Below are 18,457 nucleotides of genomic sequence, written 5' to 3' on the forward strand. Positions count from 1 at the left end.
AGCAGTTTATGACTTGTTTTAGTATTTGATAAACTTAAAAATAATTTTAAGTCAAGTACTTTTAAGCTAAAATAATTCAAAACAAATTAAAATTTATAATTTGTGCATCTTAACTTATTGTTTTTTTAGCTTAAAAACGCTTGAGTTTTGTCCAATTAATTTAATTTTTTTTACCCTTATAAAATATTCCCTCCCTATAAAACTCCTGAAGGCTAAAGCCAATCATTTCTATTGATTTGATTATAGAGAAAATCGAAATTGGTATACACTAATTGCTTCTCTATTTGTTTATTTTTTCGTTTATGGGTTTTTCTTAATAAGTTTTAGTTTTTAGTTTTCGCAATTCGGATTTTCATGCATATTTCACTTAAGGCCATGTGCCTGAGTAAATTATATTAAGATTGTGCAGTTCTCTAATAAAATTTATTTTATATAAAAATAGTATTTTGGACAAACTAACATAATTACTGTTTAAAGAGATAATTATAACTAGGGTAGTATATGTGACATTATCAAAACGTGTTTCGCAACTTGAAGGTGAAGGCGTACTAGAACTTGGATGTATACTTGGAAATTAACAGTTATTTTCTTAATTATATTAAAATTTTGCTCCTTATGCATTTTAATTACAAAGTAACGTCAAATTATTATTACTAAAGGTTATTTAAATAACTAAATAATTCAGAATGGGGTTTAGATTAATAGCAATGAGGAAACGGTGTTTAAGGACAAATTTTATTTTGCGAGTTATTTCAAGTGGAAAAACCGAAAAGCTCTTATTTTTAAGTGTTCAACTTCTTTAATTCAATTCAGATGGAGATAGTGGCTTTTACGCGGGACAATAGTCCAATTTACTTTTATTTTTATTTATATCTAATCATTTAGGTGGCCCACATTCCATCAATTCACCTTTTTTTTCTCTATCTATAAGTCAATGTCAGTAAATGGGCCCACAATCACACTTGTCAAATATAGAGGGTGGCCTTATACGACTATTGTTGGGTGAGTCTCACCCAAAATAAAATTTCTCACACACTAAGGGGTCATTTGATAGGATGTATTTGGAAAAATATATTGTATATATAAACTTTGTTATTATTAATCTTTTTGTTTTGTTGTATTTTTCGACATATATATAATTAATACATGTATTTGTTAGTTATACACCTTATCAGTATTTCAAACCATGGTATTAGTAATACCATGTTTTTTAATATATGGATAAGCATGTATACACTCATATGCAATGCATGTTATTTTTAATACACCAAATCTAACAGTGCATAATTACTAATTTCAACATAACTAATTCCAGCATAATTAATTGTACCATTACTAATTTCAACATAATTAAAACATCATTCAGTCTTCTTATAAACTCTAGCAAACAATCCCTAAAAGCTTTCTATCCACGGTTGTTAGCTTCCTCTTCCCGGTTACTTCTAATTTTTGTTGTTGTTGCATATGTTACATTAATTAGTCGGAGTACTTAAACTCAATTTCATATTTAACTTTGTTAGCTTTTTCTTTTCTTTTGGGTGGGGGAGCTAGTGACAAAATAGCACAGTCTAGCCAGTTTTCGGACTGATCATTGAAAAATAGTCAGTGTTTATCAAGTTAATAAAAAATGGCCACTATTTTGCTGCAACAGAGATCGGTCCAGCATAATATACTGGAGTTCGGTGCACCTGTGTATGAACTTCCAGCATATTATATTGGATCAATATACTTTGCTAGCTCCAGTATAATATACTGGAGACTTGAGCACCGGTACTCCAAACTCCATTATATTATACTGGACCGGTATATTACACTGGAACCCCAGTATATTATGCTGGAGTATTTTCCGGATTTTGAACAGTGTTTTCGTTCAGATTTATCTTTACATGAAAAGTGGCTAAATTTCGATTACTTTTAAAACTAAGCTATTTTTGAACGACCACTTGTAAATCTAGCTATTTTTGAATTTCCCCCGGGAAAGAGCTAGAATACAGCCCATTTAATAAGGAAATTAAATAACGAAGCTGAAATTCACAAGAGAGCGAAAATGATCGAATTTCCATTTGAAAAAAGTAAAACGTAAATCCACCTAATTAGTTCTTAATTTACATACTCCAATACTCCATCGGTTTTAATTTATGTGAGCTTATTTGACTGGGCACAGAATTTAAGAAAATAAAAAAAACTTTTGGATTTATGATATAAAATAAGGTACATATATTTTGTGTAGGCCATAAATTATTAAATAAAGATAAATTGTTACTAAGTCAGAAAATATTTTATTCTTTTTTGCACGGAATAAAAAGGAAATAAATTCAAACAACGGAGCGAGTACATTGTTTGCCTCTGCTTGTTATGGAAATTTAGAACAAGGTAAAGCAGGTTCGAGAGCAAGTCAGACACTCTGGAGACCACTTGACGTGTCAATATAGAATATTACTACTACTTGACATTGTTTAATGAAGAAGAAAACCTGAAATTAAAGTTACAATCCGGAAGTAGAATATGCCCCTTCAAAGAAAAATGAACTTACAGAAAATTGTTAAAAATATCTCCCTAGTCCCTAGATTTTTGTTACCACTTATCCTATCAATTGAAGCAAAAAAATTAAGAAAATCGTGGAATAGTTGTATACAGTAGAAATCGGGCTATTCTTTGGTCAAGGTGGGGATGTCGCGTCAAACAGCTAGGACGTCGAACCCGGAATCAAAGCCTCTTTTCGGATCGAGGTCGATGTCAATCGCGGCTACAGAGAGACAAACTCCGACTGACATCGGTATATATAGCTTGATAACGGAAAAGGCGAGATTCCACGATTGGTCGAGGATCGTGGCGTGCATCTCGATACGTATCAATCCACGACGGTTAATTGGATGTTAATATGGTTTCCTATTATAATTAAAAGTGTACCTTATTTATGACTCCTCTGTTATATAAAGAGAGATCCTATTCATTTGTAAGCATCATGATTCACTGATAAGAATATATACATTCGTTACTTTCCTGGTATTTCACTTATTGTACATCAGAGTTGCTTTAACTTTTAGTATTCTTATTGTTTCACCTCGAGACTACCTCGAATCAAGACCGAGACCTGGCTAGCATACTGGTTTGATTTATTTTATTCTCTAATTTATTCATTTATTTTCTTGCTTATCAATTGGTATTTGACGAAATTACATATCCTTAAAACCACAATATAAGTTTAATTGTTATCTAAATTTGAGGCTAAACAATAGTATTAGACGATATTCAATGAACAATACAAGTACTAATTAGTTTACATTTTTTTTTCTCTCTTAATTGCTTCACCTATTTTCTTCATCATCATTACCATCTTCAGCCCACATATCAACCCAATTCTTCTGAGCTTGTTCCAACCCAAGAAATGTCCCCTCTTTCTCAGAATCCCAACTAGCTGACAATGTCCCATAAGCAATTCCAAGTGTTGAAGCTCCAAACGTGATAAACGTTGTCAAGAATGGTAACCAAACAGGCACATCCCACAATTGTTGTTGCTTTACTATATCCAAAACCTGGAGCAGAGCGACACCGCCTACCATTGGAGCTCCCACGTAAAACAACATCCTTCCTATAATTCTTTCCCACACTGCCGACGGAATTTTTTCGTCGTTATCGTCATTGTTGTTATTGTTATCCCTTCTGTTATTTCTTTTGGAGGCGTCGAGTTTTCCATTTTGCTTTTGTGTTTCAGCTGGTACATTGCCGAAGCCTTTTGCTTCGGCATGTAATTTCCATGTATTTTGGTGGAGGTCAAGAGTTCTGTGTATGTTTTTATGGAAAAGGATTGGGATTTTTCTATTCGACGGAAATGAGTTTGTAATTGAGAGATAAGAGTTTTGAAGACCTACGAGAGTTTCCATAGCTATTTTAATTTGGTCGCGTTTCTCATGGATTCGTGTTCTTTGTAAATGCTACGGGTAGTAGTAGTCTTATCCAAATAGATGAATGGTTGTGCCTCGATCGTAACTTTTTTTTATCATGCTTGCTTATTATTGATGGATATTTTGAAAATATTTTAGTCGTTTCTCCCTCCCTCTCCCCCCCCCCCCCCCCGCCTTTATCAGTATCTATATGATATTTACTGCATTTAAAAAGAGTTCCAATATTATTTTTATTAGTATATTGTATTTGTAAATAATTCTGGAGAAAAAATAATAACGTATAAACAGAAATATAGAAGAAAAAGAATATAATCCGAGTCCTTAAGGAACTTAATCCCCTCCTAATACCCGAGGTGGCGGATTATTTCCTCCCAGGATAGAACGGATTACACACTTGTGTAGCCGTACTTCAAACCGCAGTGTTTCAGCGAACACAATGATCGGTAGCAAATCACACTTATTGTTACTTTCTTTGTAGTTAAAACAATGCAGAAAAGAAGAGGAGGATTCAGAAATTTCGTATGGAAAATCTGAGAGAATGAACTGCTATTTATAGCCAACATGTTGAGTTCCAACGAAGAGGCGCAACTCTTTAGAAGGTCAGTTATGATTGTTCACGTAAAATGACCATAACATAAATGGCTATTTATGCAAATTAAAACGAGAATTTAAAACGCGGAGGAAAATTAATTTTCCGTTACAAAAATGGATAATTTGGATTTAATATTAATTTTTCTTTACAAAAACAGATAATTTGAATTTAATAATATTACGTTAATATTTACTATTAACAAATAAATTTGATCCAAAAAATTAATCAATCAACCGATCACCGAAGCCGAGTCGAGCGACGACGACGGCGGCGCGAGACTGCCTTCTTCTTAACTTTTTAAGAGCTAGAAGAAGAACAATTGTATATATACCCATCAAAAGTCTTTTCCTCCTCCAATATGAGACAATGTCCCTTTGTCAAGGAGGGAAACTCATATTTTATTTTTTCTCCATTTCCCCTTCGCCCCCTTTAAACTAAAATAAAGTTTAAAAAACCCAACAATTTTGACAGCATTCACAACTCATAATGTATTACAATATTTTTTATCCAACTTAATCATGTAATTGTAAGTTCATAAATCTGGTTCATTAAGTATGGACATGGTTGATGAGAACTTTCATAAAGCACTATATTTTAGAGTCTAACTACCGTACACAATTATAGTTTGCCTAATCATTATTCGTAACTACTATATCAATTTTGTTGTATACAGGCCTCACTGTATCAATTAATTCGTTGCCAGGCTGTATTAACGAAAACAGCTTTGATGGAAAAGTTGTGTCAACTGTATTTGTTCGCGCATAGTAATTGTATCAATAAATACAGTTTTGATGGAAAATTGTATCAACTGTTAATGGTTGTATTAATGAATACAATTTTGATAAAAAAGTTGTATCAATGTATAATGGTTGTATCAATGAATACAATTTTGATGGTAAAGATGTATCAATTATATTCTCTCACATACAATGAAATATAATATGGATACATACAAAGAAGACGAAAAAGACGACTTAGATCTGTGAAGCAGTAAAAATCGTAACTTTCAATCTCGAATTGCAACGAAATAGAAACATAAATCCTTGACGAGTGAAACTTTTCTTGAATCAATTCAATCTCGAATTCCAACATTGATGAAGACTTGAAGCTTCAAAGTTGAAACTTGGGTTTGAAAAATTAAAATAATTTCGGATTGGGTGTGGTCTAAAAGTTTGAGAACATTTTGGGGAGCTTATATCTTAAATTTAGGATGATTTGGTGTATATTTAATGTGGTTTTGGATAAAATTTCAAAATGAAATTTGAGAGTATGCAAAGTGTCTGTCTTTCTTTTGTTCTTAAAGGGTATTTGCTATAAAACCCAAAGTATAATTATATCTTATACTAATTATTTTAAAGTATATTCATTTAAGATAAATATAGTGTATAAGTTAGGTTAGATTTCCGGTTAAGCATTGACAAAGGAAGCAACTCAAAGGGCCTAGTTCTCATAGCTAGTGGGCTTCGGAGCCCAATCACATGGCCAACTGTTTCAATATGAGCTAATAAATTCATTAAGTGATTTTTTCATACATATACGCTATTTAAAGCTTTATTACCTTTAATGTCCATGTTTAGCTAATTACCTGACATAAATAAATTTTGTTTACAAAATATATACAATCCACCTTAAAAGATTCCCAATCTATTATTTGTGGCTTCAATCAAGACATTTAGTCACACCCTTTCCTTCTTTCTCTCCTCTCTCCTCTCTCCTCTCTCCCTTCCTAAAATACATTAATTTGAAAACCGGAATTACTTGTGGTGATCTCCATTTACTGAATTGGTCATCTTAAAAAGAATAAGAGAAAGAAAGCAGTTATTCCATGGCAAGATGATACTGTTTCTTGAATGAATTTTCTGATAACAAAGAGAATATAGTTAGCATTAGCTCACATCTAATATGTCCCAGGAATATTTGGAAACTTTTTTTTGTGGGGCGGGGGGGGGGGAAAGTTTGGTCATCCCCATTCACTGAAGCTGAGAATGAGAAAAAGAAGAAGCTGCTATTCCCCAGTAATGGAATTTCTGAACAAGCACTATTTTGCAATTAACTGTGATTGAGGAACTCCTAACATCATGTACAATATTATTCTGTGTATGATAAAACTTTAGGTGTGTGTTCATTTGTGGAGCATAAGCTAGTTTAGAATGCTGAAGTCAGCCGCTATAGTCTTCTACATTAGAGCGTTAAAGCGAATTAAACAAGTTCTTGCACACTATCATTTTTTCTTCACTTTCTGTTCTCTTTCCCTTATTACTCCCTTCCCCTCCCTGCAATTAAGAATGGAGATGGATGTTGCATATTTTGGGGCGAAAGGGTTCTCAAACTGTAACGATCCGACCGATCGTTTTAAGAATTAATGCCCTGATCCCCTATTAATTACTTTTTCCGGATTTATTTATGCTATTGTGAGTTTTCGGGAGGATTCGTTTGGAGTTTCGGAGTGTTTTGGGACACTTAGTCCCTAAATGAGAGCTTAAGCTTTAGAATTTGGACCGTAGTCAGAGTAGTGTGAAGACGACCTCGGAATAGAATTCTGTCGATTCCGCTAGCTCCGTGGGGTAATTTTGGGCTTAGGGGCGTGTTCGGATTGTATTTTGGAGATCCGTAGCTTATTTAGGCTTGAAATGCCAAAAGTTGAATTTTTGAAGTTTCCGGATCGATAGTGAGATTTTGATATCAGGGTCGGAATCTGATTCCGAAAGTTGGAATAGCTCCGTAGCGTTGAATGTGACTTGTGTGCATAATTTGGGATCAATCGGACATGGTTTGGTTGGTTTCGGCATCGGTTGTAGAATTCTTGAGATTTCATGTTTATTAGGCTTGGATTGGAGGGTGATTCGTGGTTTTAGAGTTGTTTGATGTGATTCAAGGGTTGGATTAAGTTCGTATGATATTTTCGGGTTGGTTGACATGTTTGGTTGAGGTCCCCGGGCCTCGGGTGAGTTTCGGATGCTTAGTGGAAGTTGAATTTAGACTTAGGCTAATTCTAAAATTTGCTGATTCTGGTATTTTCGCACCTACGGTGAGGAGCCCGCAGGTGCGGCCCGTAAGCGAGGCAAGAGGTCGCAGGTGCGGTCTGGAGCACAAGGGCCAGTGACCGCAGATTCGGATCAAGGACCGCCGAAGCAGTCTGCATCTGCGGATAAGGGAGCGCAGGTGCGGGCCTAGGGAGATAATAAAGTTCCGCAGATGCGAAGCCCAAGCAGCAGGTGCGGGACTGCAGGTGCGGCCCCATGAACCGCAGATCGGAAATCGCTGGGCAGATATAGAAAATTTGAGGGTTTGAAATTTCATAACACAAAAATCGAATTGGAGCTCGGCGGGAGACGATTTTTCGAGGGGTTTTGAAGGAGAATCATTTGATAACGAATTCTAACTCGATTTTGATCATAATACCATAATATATTGTTGTTTTCCTCTTCTAATTAAGGAAATTGAAGGTAAAAGTTTGAAAATGGGAGAAAAGTTCCCCAATTTAAAATCCGAGTTTTGAGTGAGATTTTGGCATCGGATTTTGGTGATTTTTGTTCGAGTGTGCTCGTAATGAATGGGTGTTAATCCGTATTTTTTACCCGATTCCAAGACGTAGGCCTAGGGAGGATTTTTGGGCATTTTTCTATTTTCTTACCTTAGCTTCGATTCCTTTAGCTAAATTCGTTGTTTGTAGTTATATTTACATTATGAAATTTATTTGATTAGATTTGGCCCATTCGAAGTTGGATACTCGTGGCAAGAGCGTGATTTCAGATTGATTTTGAGCTGGTTCGAGGTAAGTGGCTTGCCTAACCTTGTGTGGGGGAACTTCCCTTAGGATTTTGGTACTGTTGTTATATGAGTGCTGTGTATGTGAGGTGACGAGTGCGTACACATGCTAATTGTTGAAAACCCCCATTTTCATCAAGTAAATATCTGTGTTTCCTTTTTGTTTAACACTACTTGTATTTAAAGCCTACTATTAGCTTAGGAAAGCATGCTTAAGTGACTTAACTGTTCTATCTACTTAAACTGTTTACTTGAATTCTGTTTAGCATGTTTAGAACAGAAATTTCTGCTTTCTTGGTACGAACTTGGATAGAACTGTAGATTCTTTCTTGAGACTGTTATGTGTTTACTTTGGGACTACGGGACGATATCCCGAGAGATCCCCCTGCATGTTTACTTTGGGACTACGGATCGGTATTTCAGAAGATCCCCCTGCACATTTATAATTAGGACTACGTGACGAGATCTCCATGTACTAGATATTTACTTTGGGACTACAGATTGATATTCGGGGAGATTTCCCTACATATTTATGATTCGAACTACGGGATGATATTCCAAGAGATCCTGTGCACATTTACGTTTGGGACTACGGGACGATATCCTGGGAGATCCCATGTTGCTATCTCTGTGTACTGAGTTAAATTCTTTCTGTGATTTTATTCTTTATCGACTGTTAGTATTTTAATTATATTGTCACATTTCATACTGCTTTATCTTGTTTTATATATATATATATATATATATATATATATATATATATAAAACCAATAGGGACCTGACCTTACTCATCACTACTTGACCGAGGTTAGGCTTGTCACTTATTGGGTACCGCTGTGGTGTACTCATGACCTTTCCTGCACATGTTTTTCGTGTGCAGATCCATGTTCTTTTGCTTAGCCATTCTATCAGTAAGGTGGGCGATATCAAATACTTTGAGGTATATCTGTCGCGTCCGCAGATCTAGAAGTCCCTCTCTATTCCCCCTTTAGCTTTAGACTTCTTGTATTTACTTTTGATTAGACATTCTGGAGTTAGAACACTGTGTAGTTTTCTATAGCTTGTAATTTCATGAGATTCCAGGTTTTGGGAGTTTGATTCAGTTTGAGAGTGTGTATTGTATATGCCAAGCGACATTTTAAACTCTTTTATTATGTTTTACCCGCAACTTGCCAACTTCGTATTTCATTTCCTCTTTCCGCAATTTGTTAGGCTTACCTAATCGTAGAGACTAGGTGCCGCCACGACAGTTCACGGAGGGAGAACTTGGGTCGTGACACAAACATTATGGATGGTGTCACAACCCAATTCCACTACACCTGACTGAGAAGTATCTGGCTGACCTCTCCCTGCCTGGCCTCCACCTCTGGGATGGCCTCTACCCGTCTGTCCCCTGCCTCTGGGAGGCTGAGCAACCGGTGCTGAAATCATAGGCTGCTGACCCTGTTGTACTGCCTTGCCCCGAAGTCTGGGGCAGGTCCTCTTCATGTGACCCGGATCTCCACACTTGTAGCAGCCCTCGGCACCATAGCCTGCTGCCCTGAAGTCTGAGCCTGCTGACCCGAATATCCACTTGAAGAACCCTGGATGGCTGGTGGGCGATATGAACTCTCTACCATGGCACTAAAGTAAGCACTGGAAGAACCGTGATGACCAGAATACCCGCCGGAGGAACCCTGAATAGCTGGTGGACGATAAGAACTCTCTGGTATCGCGCTGAAATAAGGTCTCACTGGAGCACCTCGTGGAGGTGGAGGTGGTGCTGGATACGGGGGCCTGCTGGGCTGACCCCTCCCGGGGTTCCCCCTATCCCTAGCTGGGGCACCTCTGAACTCTCAAGAAAACTGGGCCCTCTTGTCCTACTGAAACTACCCCTCTGGCGATAAACCTCAATCCGGTGAGCAATCTCCACCACTAGCTGATACTCAGTATCCATCTCCACCTCCTGGGCCATGCTAGCTCGAATACTGGGATGCAACTGATGTTGGGCATATTTCTATATGTTTTGATATTACTTTACCCATGATTTAACCGCTTTTTGTTGCTATTTAGTGTTAAAAATGCCCAACATGGTTTAATTATTGGTTTTATGATTAATGGAGTTGTATACGATGATTTAGGGTATTTGGAGTGCAAAAATATGAAGAAACGATGTTCCAACTAGAGGAAAAGAGGTTGGATGCGTCACATCCAACCTTGGAAAGAAGCTTTTTGGTGCACCCTTTAGCAGTGAAGTCAGCCCATAGCATCCCCATAGCATCCGTACCTGGGCAAAGCTGAGATGGAGGAACAAAGGGTGGATGCGAAGCGTCCATCTTAGCATGCGAAGCTGAGAAGCAGAGGACGAGGTGGATGCGAAGCATCCACCCCAGCATCAATCCCCGAAGCAGATTCGGACTAGGATTATGAGAACTTTGGCCTACGACTTTTGTACGCAATGTATAAGCCAAAAACACCTCTTTTAGGTTATCTAACATCTCGGGAAAGGAGAAAAAGCCACGACAAAGCTTGGGAATCACGGAATTCGTCTTGAGTTCTTACTTTTTCCTTCTTTTATTGATTTTTATGTATTCTTGGGAATTACTTGAAATTGTTACCATGAGTATGCATGGCTAAAAACACTATTGTTCTAGGGTCATGGGTGAAACATGAATGTTGATGTTTGAAGTTTAATTTGACGAAGTTGATTTTATCTTATTGGGTTGTTTATTCAATTCTGTTCTTAATTATTTTGCTGAGTAGCTATCAATGAAATACTATCTACGAATCTAGAGTTGAACTCGAAAGTGGGAATTCCAGATTGCATATCGAATTAAATATAGCAAGTTCTTGAACTCGGGCTTCGGGGAACGGATTCACAATTAGGATATACATATACCTAGTTGTCTTGTTTGGTTGAAATACAGGAAGTATAAAGGCATTTTTGTTGATCTTAATTCCATAGACATATAGGCATTAAGTTAGCTTGAATAAGCGAGTAAGAATTCGACAAATTCTTATGAGCAATATCAAACCCGCCAATCAACAATTCAGATAAATTAATTAGTCATTTTAAGCCATGAACGCAACACGATTGTTAACTAGCCCGTGACCCTGGAAAATTCTCTCCTACTGATTGTTATTTGATCGGTTAATTTCTAGTTAATTCATTGCTTGATAGGTTTAGGTAGTAAATTAGTGACTTCTACATTTTGTGAAAAATCTCTTGAATCGATAAGTTAATTGAGTTTAAATCAGTCATTAGTTAATCGCAAGTCTTCGTGGGAACAATACTCTACTCACTACTTTATTACTTGACAATCACATGCACTTGTGTGAGTGTTTTTGGTCGCAACAAGTTTTTGGCGTCGTTGCCAGGGACTTTGAAATTAGCTACTTGACTGAGTTAAGCATTTATTAGTTATTTGTTCAAGCTCTAATTTTCTGTTTACCTTGTTTGTGTTAACACAAGCTTTTCTTTTGAATGAGAAGGAGTAGAAGCGCAAACAACCTCCTTCCTCTTGATCCTGAAATTGAACGAACACTTCATAGAGTGAGGAGGGAGGTCAAAGCTAGAACTAGAATTGAAAGAGAGTTGGATATCGTAGTTCCACCACAGCCAATAGAGATGGCATGTAATGAAGAGCGTGCGGTGATTGAATCCGCAAGGCCCAGTCTTGCTAATATGACTTAGGCTATTGTGAAGCCTGATATCATAGGGCACTTTGAACTCAAACAATACATGGTGCAGCTGAATCAGCCATAGGGCAATATGTGGGTTTATCTCATGAAGACCCGCAAAGGCACATTCAGAATTTCTTGGAAATTACGGACACTTACAATTATCCGAACGTTTCCAAGGACTATGTCAGGCTGACACTTTTCCCCTTTTCACTGCTTGGGGAAGCAAAGGAATGGTTACAAAAGGAACCTGTGAACTCAATCCGCACTTGGGATGATCTAGCAAGGAAATTCGTAATCAAGTTTTTCCCCATTAAGAAGACAAAGTCAGCGAGGAATCAGATTCTTGGACATCAAGTTGATTCTTGGATTCTTGGGTCACACTTTTGTTGATGGGCTAGATGATGCATCAAAGATGAATCTTGACTCAGTTTGTGGAGGTAGTTGCATGGCTAGACCGTACAGTGAAATCCAACTCTTGCTAAACAACTTCACTTCTAATAATCATAATTGGCAAGGAGATGGGGATTCACGAAGGGCAATTAAACAGAAAGTAGCCGGGTTGATTGAGCTTGATGACTTCTCAGCCATGAGAGCCGATGTAGCAAAATTGGCAAATCAGGTGAATAGAATGACAATGCAGCAAACACAATCGATGCAACATGTGTAACAAATGTCTATTTGCTGCGAACTATGTGGCGACAATCATACGAGTGACATGTGCCCCACGAATTCTAAATCTATATATTATATGGGGCAACAGAGCAGAGGACCGATAAATCAGCATGCACAATATGGAAACACTTATAATCCAAATTGGAAGAATCATCCCAACTTCTCATGGGGGTGGGAATCAGCCGAATCAGAATCATTATAGACCCCAAGCAAATTTCAATTAACCTCAGAAGCCACCCCAACAAATGGAGGAGAGTACGAATGACTTGCTGAAGAAATTGTTGCTTGACAATCAACAGCTCAGAACTGATTTTAGTAATCCTGAGAGGTAAATGGGGCAGTTAGCAACAAACCAAAATACTAGACCTGCAGGCGCTCTCCCCAGTGATACAGAGAAGAAATCTCAAGCTAATGCAGTTACACTTAGAAACGGGAGGGAACTAGAGGAAGTACCGAAGAAGAGGAAAGACAAGCTTATACCTGAGGGGGAGCTGATTCCTAAGGTGACACACAAATCAAAGAAAAATGATGCACCTTTAGAGCCAGTGGAGGCTGCAAGGCCACCACTACCTTTCCCCAGAGATTGCAGAAAATGAATGATGATCGCATGTTCAGTAAATTTCTCTCTATATTGAGCCAGGTTCAATTAAATAATCCACTGGTGGATGTACTTCATGAAATTCCAAAGTATGCTAAGTACATAAAAGATATAGTGGCTCACAAGAGAAGATTGACTGAGTTTGAGACAGTTGCACTTACTGAGGAGTGCACTTCACGGGTCCAAAACAAGCTCCCTCAAAAGCTTAAAGATCCTGGCAGCTTTACCATCCCTGTGCAAATTGGTAATATTGATGTGGGTCATGTACTTTGTGATTTAGGGGAGAGCATAAATCTGATGCCCTTATCCTTGTTCAAGCAATTAGGTCTGGGAGCTCCAAGACCAACTACTGTGATGTTGCAACTGGCTAATAGGTCGATAGCACACCCTGAGGGAGTGATTGAAGATGTGTTGCTGCAAATTGGGAAATTTATCTTTCCTGCAGACTTCATTATCCTAGATTATGAGGCTGATGAACCTCGTTCCAATCATATTGGGATGACCTCTCTTGGATACTGGTGATGCAATTATTAAAGTGAGAGAGGGAAAAATGATTTTGAGGGTGGATGACGAGGAAATAGTCTTTAATGTCTACAAAGCAATCCAACTTCCCCTCCACTATGAGGAGCTCTCAATGATATCTGTTATGGAAGTGGATGAGCAAATTCTTGACACGAGTGTATATCTAGATGATTCTCTAGATAAAGCACTTATGTTGTTCAATAGCTTGGAGATTGATGATGAGGTTGATGAGGTGATACATATCCTAGATGCATCCTGCGATTACATGCAGGGGATACACCCTTTTAAGCCCCTGAATAGGCCAAATGGGCCTCCTCCAAAGCCGTCAATTGAGGAAGCTCTAAACCTGGAGCTTAAACCCCTGCCTCCTCACCTTCAATATGCTTATTTGGGTGATTATGACACTTTACCTGTTATTGTTTCTTCTGACTTGTCTAAATCGCAGGAAGAGAAGCTGTTGAGAGTGGTACGTGAGCACAAACGAGAAATTGGGTGGACAATGTCTGAGATTAAAGGCATTATTTTGCATGCATAAAATCCTCATGGAGGACGGACACAAGCCAAGTGTAGAGAAACAACGCCGACTAAATCCAATCATGAAAGAGGTGGTAAGAAAAGAAGTGATTAAGTGGTTTGATGCAGGTATTGTATTTCTAATCTCGGATAGCAAATGGGTAAGCCCCGTTCAATGTGTACCTAAGAAAGGGGTGATGACTGTAGTGGTTAATGAAAATAATGACTTGATTCCTACAAGAACTGTCACTGGGTAGAGAATTTGCATAGATTATAGAAAATTGAACAATGTCACCCGAAAGGACCACTTCCCCCTCCCCTTTATTGACCAAATGCTTGATAGATTAGCTGGCCAGGAGTACTACTATTTCTTATATGGTTACTCGGGGTATAATCAGATTGCTATATCCCTAAAGGACCAAGAGAAAACCACATTTACATGTCCTTATAGCACGTATGCATTCAAGAGAATGCCCTTTGGTCTTTGTATGCACCTGTGACTTTTCAAAGGTGTATGATGGCTATTTTTACTAACATGGTTGAAAGATTTGTAGAAGTGTTCATGGATGATTTTTTCATGTTTGGATGCTCTTTTGATAATTGTTTAATGAATCTTGATAAAGTTCTTGCTAGATATGAAGAGACGAACCTGGTGCTAAACTGGGAAAAATGCCATTTTATGGCACGTGAATGTATAGTCTTGGGGCACAAACTGTCCGAAAATGGTTTGCAAGTGGACAAAGCAAAGGTGTAAGCCATTGAGAAGTTTCCCCCACTGATGTCCGTCAAAGGCATTCGTAGTTTCTTGGGCCATGCAGGTTTTTATTGTCGTTTCATTAAAGATTTTTCGAAAATCTCTTCTCCTTTGTGCAGGCTTCTTGAGAAAGACGTCTGTATTTATCCCCCAGAGGCTACAGGGTTAGGAAAAACTTCACCTTTATTCTTTCCTGTCGTGCGGTTTGGTTTCTCAATACTAATTGAATTTCTACTCTGTTATTTTGCAGATGGTTAGAACACGCGCTTCCTCATCCACCGACCAATATCCCGAGCACCCAGCAGTAGCTCCCATGAGGGGTTGAGGGCGAGGCCGAGGCCTTGCTAGAGGCCGAAGTAGGGGCAGAGCTCAGCCCAGAGCAATAGCACCAGCGGCGGAGCCTCAGGTTGACTTTGATGATGAGGTTCCATCCCTGACCATTCTGGTGGGCCCAACTCAGGTCCCAAAGGGTTTTATTGCTACCCCAGTACTCCAGGATGCTCTGCTCCGTCTAGTGGGCCTTATGGAGAGTGTCACCCGAGCAGGCTTGCTTCCTGTAGCACCAGCCGTCTCTTAGGCTGGAGGAGGAGCTCACACTCCTGCTACTCGCACTCCAGAGTAGATGGCTCCCCAGTTTCAAACTCCAGCAGCTCAGCCAATTGGAGCAGTTCAGCCAGTATGGTAGCTCAGATCGGTGATGGAGCAACTATGTCTGCCGATGCTTTGTGGAGATTGGACAGGTTCACCAAGCTCTTCACTACTACTTTCAGCGGTGCATCTTCTGAGGATCCCTAGGATTATCTAAACAGCTATCATGAGGTTCTCAAGACCATGGGGATAGTGGATACCAATGTGGTTGATTTGCTACTTTTTGATTATCTGGATCCGCCAAGACTTGGTAGAGAGACTAATGTTTGGCTAGACACGCTGGATCGCCAGCTTTGAATTGGGAGCAATTTACTCAGCTATTTCTAGAGAAGTTTATCCCCATCACTTATAGAGAGGCCTATCGGAGGTAGTTTAAGCGTATACAACAGGGTTCCATGACTATTACTTAGTATGAGACTAGATTCATCGACTTGGCCCGGCATGCTCTTATTATACTTCCCACCGAGAGAGAGAGGGTGAGGAGGTTTATTGAGGGACTTATTCAGCCGATTTGACTTCAGATGGCTAAGGAGGCCGGGAGTGAGATTTTTTCCAGGAGGTGGCTAATGTGGCCAAGAGAGTGGAGATGGTTCTGTCGTAGGAAGGTGGTCAGGGGTCTGACAAGAGGCCTCGTCATTCGGGCAGATTCAGTGGTGCCTCGTCTAGAGGCAGGGATTTGTATGGTAGAGTCCATACTCCTAGGACCTTTCAGTCAGCACTTCAAGTTTCTCGCGGCGCTTTAGGTGGTCGTGGATCTCATATGCAGTATTATGATCTGCAGCCTTACTGTGCACCACCAGCTCCTATCAGTATACTGCCGCTCCAAAGTTTTCGGGGTGGTCATTCAGGTCACCAGGGTTAGTCTCAGTTTCCTAAACCGCATCATTCAGGTAGATGTTTTGAGTGCGGTGAGTATGGTCATATCCGGAGGGCTTGTCCGAGATTGGTGGGTACTCAGTCACAGCAATAGGGTTCCCGTGCTATGGTTCAGGCACCAGGTGTTCCATCACCCACTCCGCCAGCTAGGGGTGGGGGTAGAGGTGCTAGAGGTGGAGGTGTTAGAGGTGGAGCTCAGACTGCTAGAGGTAGAGTCCAGCCAGCTGTAGGCCGTCCTAGAGATGTAGTCTAGGGTGGTGAGGCCCAGCCCCAATATTATGCTCTTCCATCCAGGCTTGAGGCTGAGGCTTCTGATGTAGTTATCACAGGTACTATTCTGGTTTGTGGCAGAGATGCTTCAGTTTTATTTGATCCAGGGTCTACATACTCCTATGTGTCATCTTATTTTTCACCGTATCTAGTTATGCCTACTGATTCCTTGAGTGCCCCTGTATATGTGTCTACACCGATGGGTGATTCTATTGTGGTAGATCGAGTCCATCGTTCTTGTATAGTGGTGATTGGAGGTCTTGAGACTCGTGCAGATTTGTTACTTCTAGACATGGTTGATTTTGATGTCATACTAGGGATGGACTGGTTATCACCTTACCATGCTATCTTGGACTGTCATGCCAATACTGTAACCTTATCCTTGCCGGCTTTACCTTGTTTAGAGTGGAGAGGGACTCCTGGTCATTCTACCTGTAGTGTTATCTCTTATGTGAAGGCTTGGCGTATGGTCAAGAAGGGGTGTTTGGCCTATTTGGCATATGTTTGCGATTCTAGTGCCGAGGTTCCTTGTAATAATTCTGTTCCTGTTGTTCGTGAGTTCCCTGAGGTATTTCCTTCAGACCTGCCGGGTATGCCACCTGACAGGGATATTGACTTTTGCATTGATTTGGCTCCGGGCACTCAGCCCATTTCTATTCCACCATATCGTATGGCCCCGCCTGAGTTGAAAGAGTTAAAGGAGAAGTTGCAAGACTTACTTGAAAAAGGTTTCATTAGACCTAGTGTTTCACCTTGGGGTGCGGCGGTGTTGTTTGTTAAGAAGAAGGACGGAACGATGAGAATGTGTATTGATTATCGGCAGTTGAACAAGGTTACAATCAAGAATAAGTATCTGTTGCTGAGAATTGATAATTTGTTTGATAAGCTTCAGGGTGACAAGGTATTTTCGAAGATTGACTTGAGATCTGGCTACCATCAGTTGAGGATAGGGAATCCGATGTCCATAAGATAGCTTTCCGCACTCGGTACGGGCATTATGAGTTCTTGGTGATGTCATTCGGGTTGACAAATGCCCCAGCAACTTTTATGGATTTGATGAACCGAGTGTTCAGGCCTTACTTGGATTCATTCGTGATAGTCTTCATTGATGATATTTTGATCTATTCCCGCAGCCGGGAGGAGCACGAGCAACATCTTATGGTGGTTTTCAGACTTTGAGGGATAGTCAATTGCATGCCAAGTTTTCGAAGTGTGAGTTCTGGTTGAGTTCAGTTGCATTCTTGAGTCATGTCGTATCAGTAGAGGGTATTCAGGTTGACCCGAAGAAGATAGAAGCAGTCAAGAACTATCCTAGACCCGCATCAGCTACAGTGATCCGGAGTTTCTTAGGTCTAGCAGGTTACTATCATCGGTTTGTGGAGGGGTTTTCATCTATTGCAGCCCCGATGACCAGGTTGACCTAGAAGGGTGCCTAGTTCAGGTGGTCGGACGAGTGTGAGGCGAGCTTTCAGAAGCTCAAGATAGCTTTGACTATGGCACTAGTGTTGGTTTTGCCCACAGGTTTAGGGCCATGTACAATTTATTGTGATGCATCTCATATTGGACTTGGTGCGGTATTGATGCAGGATGGCAAGGTCATTGGCTATGCTTTGCGGTAGTTGAAGATTCATTAGAAGAACTATCCGGTTCATGATTTGGAGTTGGTAGCCATTGCT

At 39.5% G+C, this 18,457-nt stretch overlaps 2 protein-coding genes across 2 annotated transcripts; one reads left to right on the forward strand and one right to left on the reverse strand.

The window, feature by feature from the left end:
• Positions 1-3,215: 3,215 nt before the first annotated feature.
• Positions 3,216-3,987, reverse strand: LOC142181840 (uncharacterized protein PAM68-like). The gene has a single exon (XM_075255440.1). The coding sequence runs from the start codon at positions 3,882-3,884 to the stop codon at positions 3,309-3,311; it is 576 nt and encodes a 191-aa protein (XP_075111541.1). The 5' UTR covers positions 3,885-3,987; the 3' UTR covers positions 3,216-3,308.
• A 9,205-nt stretch (positions 3,988-13,192) lies between these two features.
• LOC142182069 (uncharacterized) lies at positions 13,193-13,720 on the forward strand. The gene is made up of 2 exons (XM_075255978.1): positions 13,193-13,214; positions 13,308-13,720. Exons 1-2 carry the CDS (start codon positions 13,193-13,195, stop codon positions 13,718-13,720), a joined length of 435 nt encoding a protein of 144 aa, XP_075112079.1.
• Positions 13,721-18,457: the final 4,737 nt, after the last annotated feature.

Source organism: Nicotiana tabacum, chromosome 6 (genome assembly GCF_000715075.1).
Source record: "Nicotiana tabacum cultivar K326 chromosome 6, ASM71507v2, whole genome shotgun sequence".
NCBI lineage: Eukaryota > Viridiplantae > Streptophyta > Magnoliopsida > Solanales > Solanaceae > Nicotiana > Nicotiana tabacum.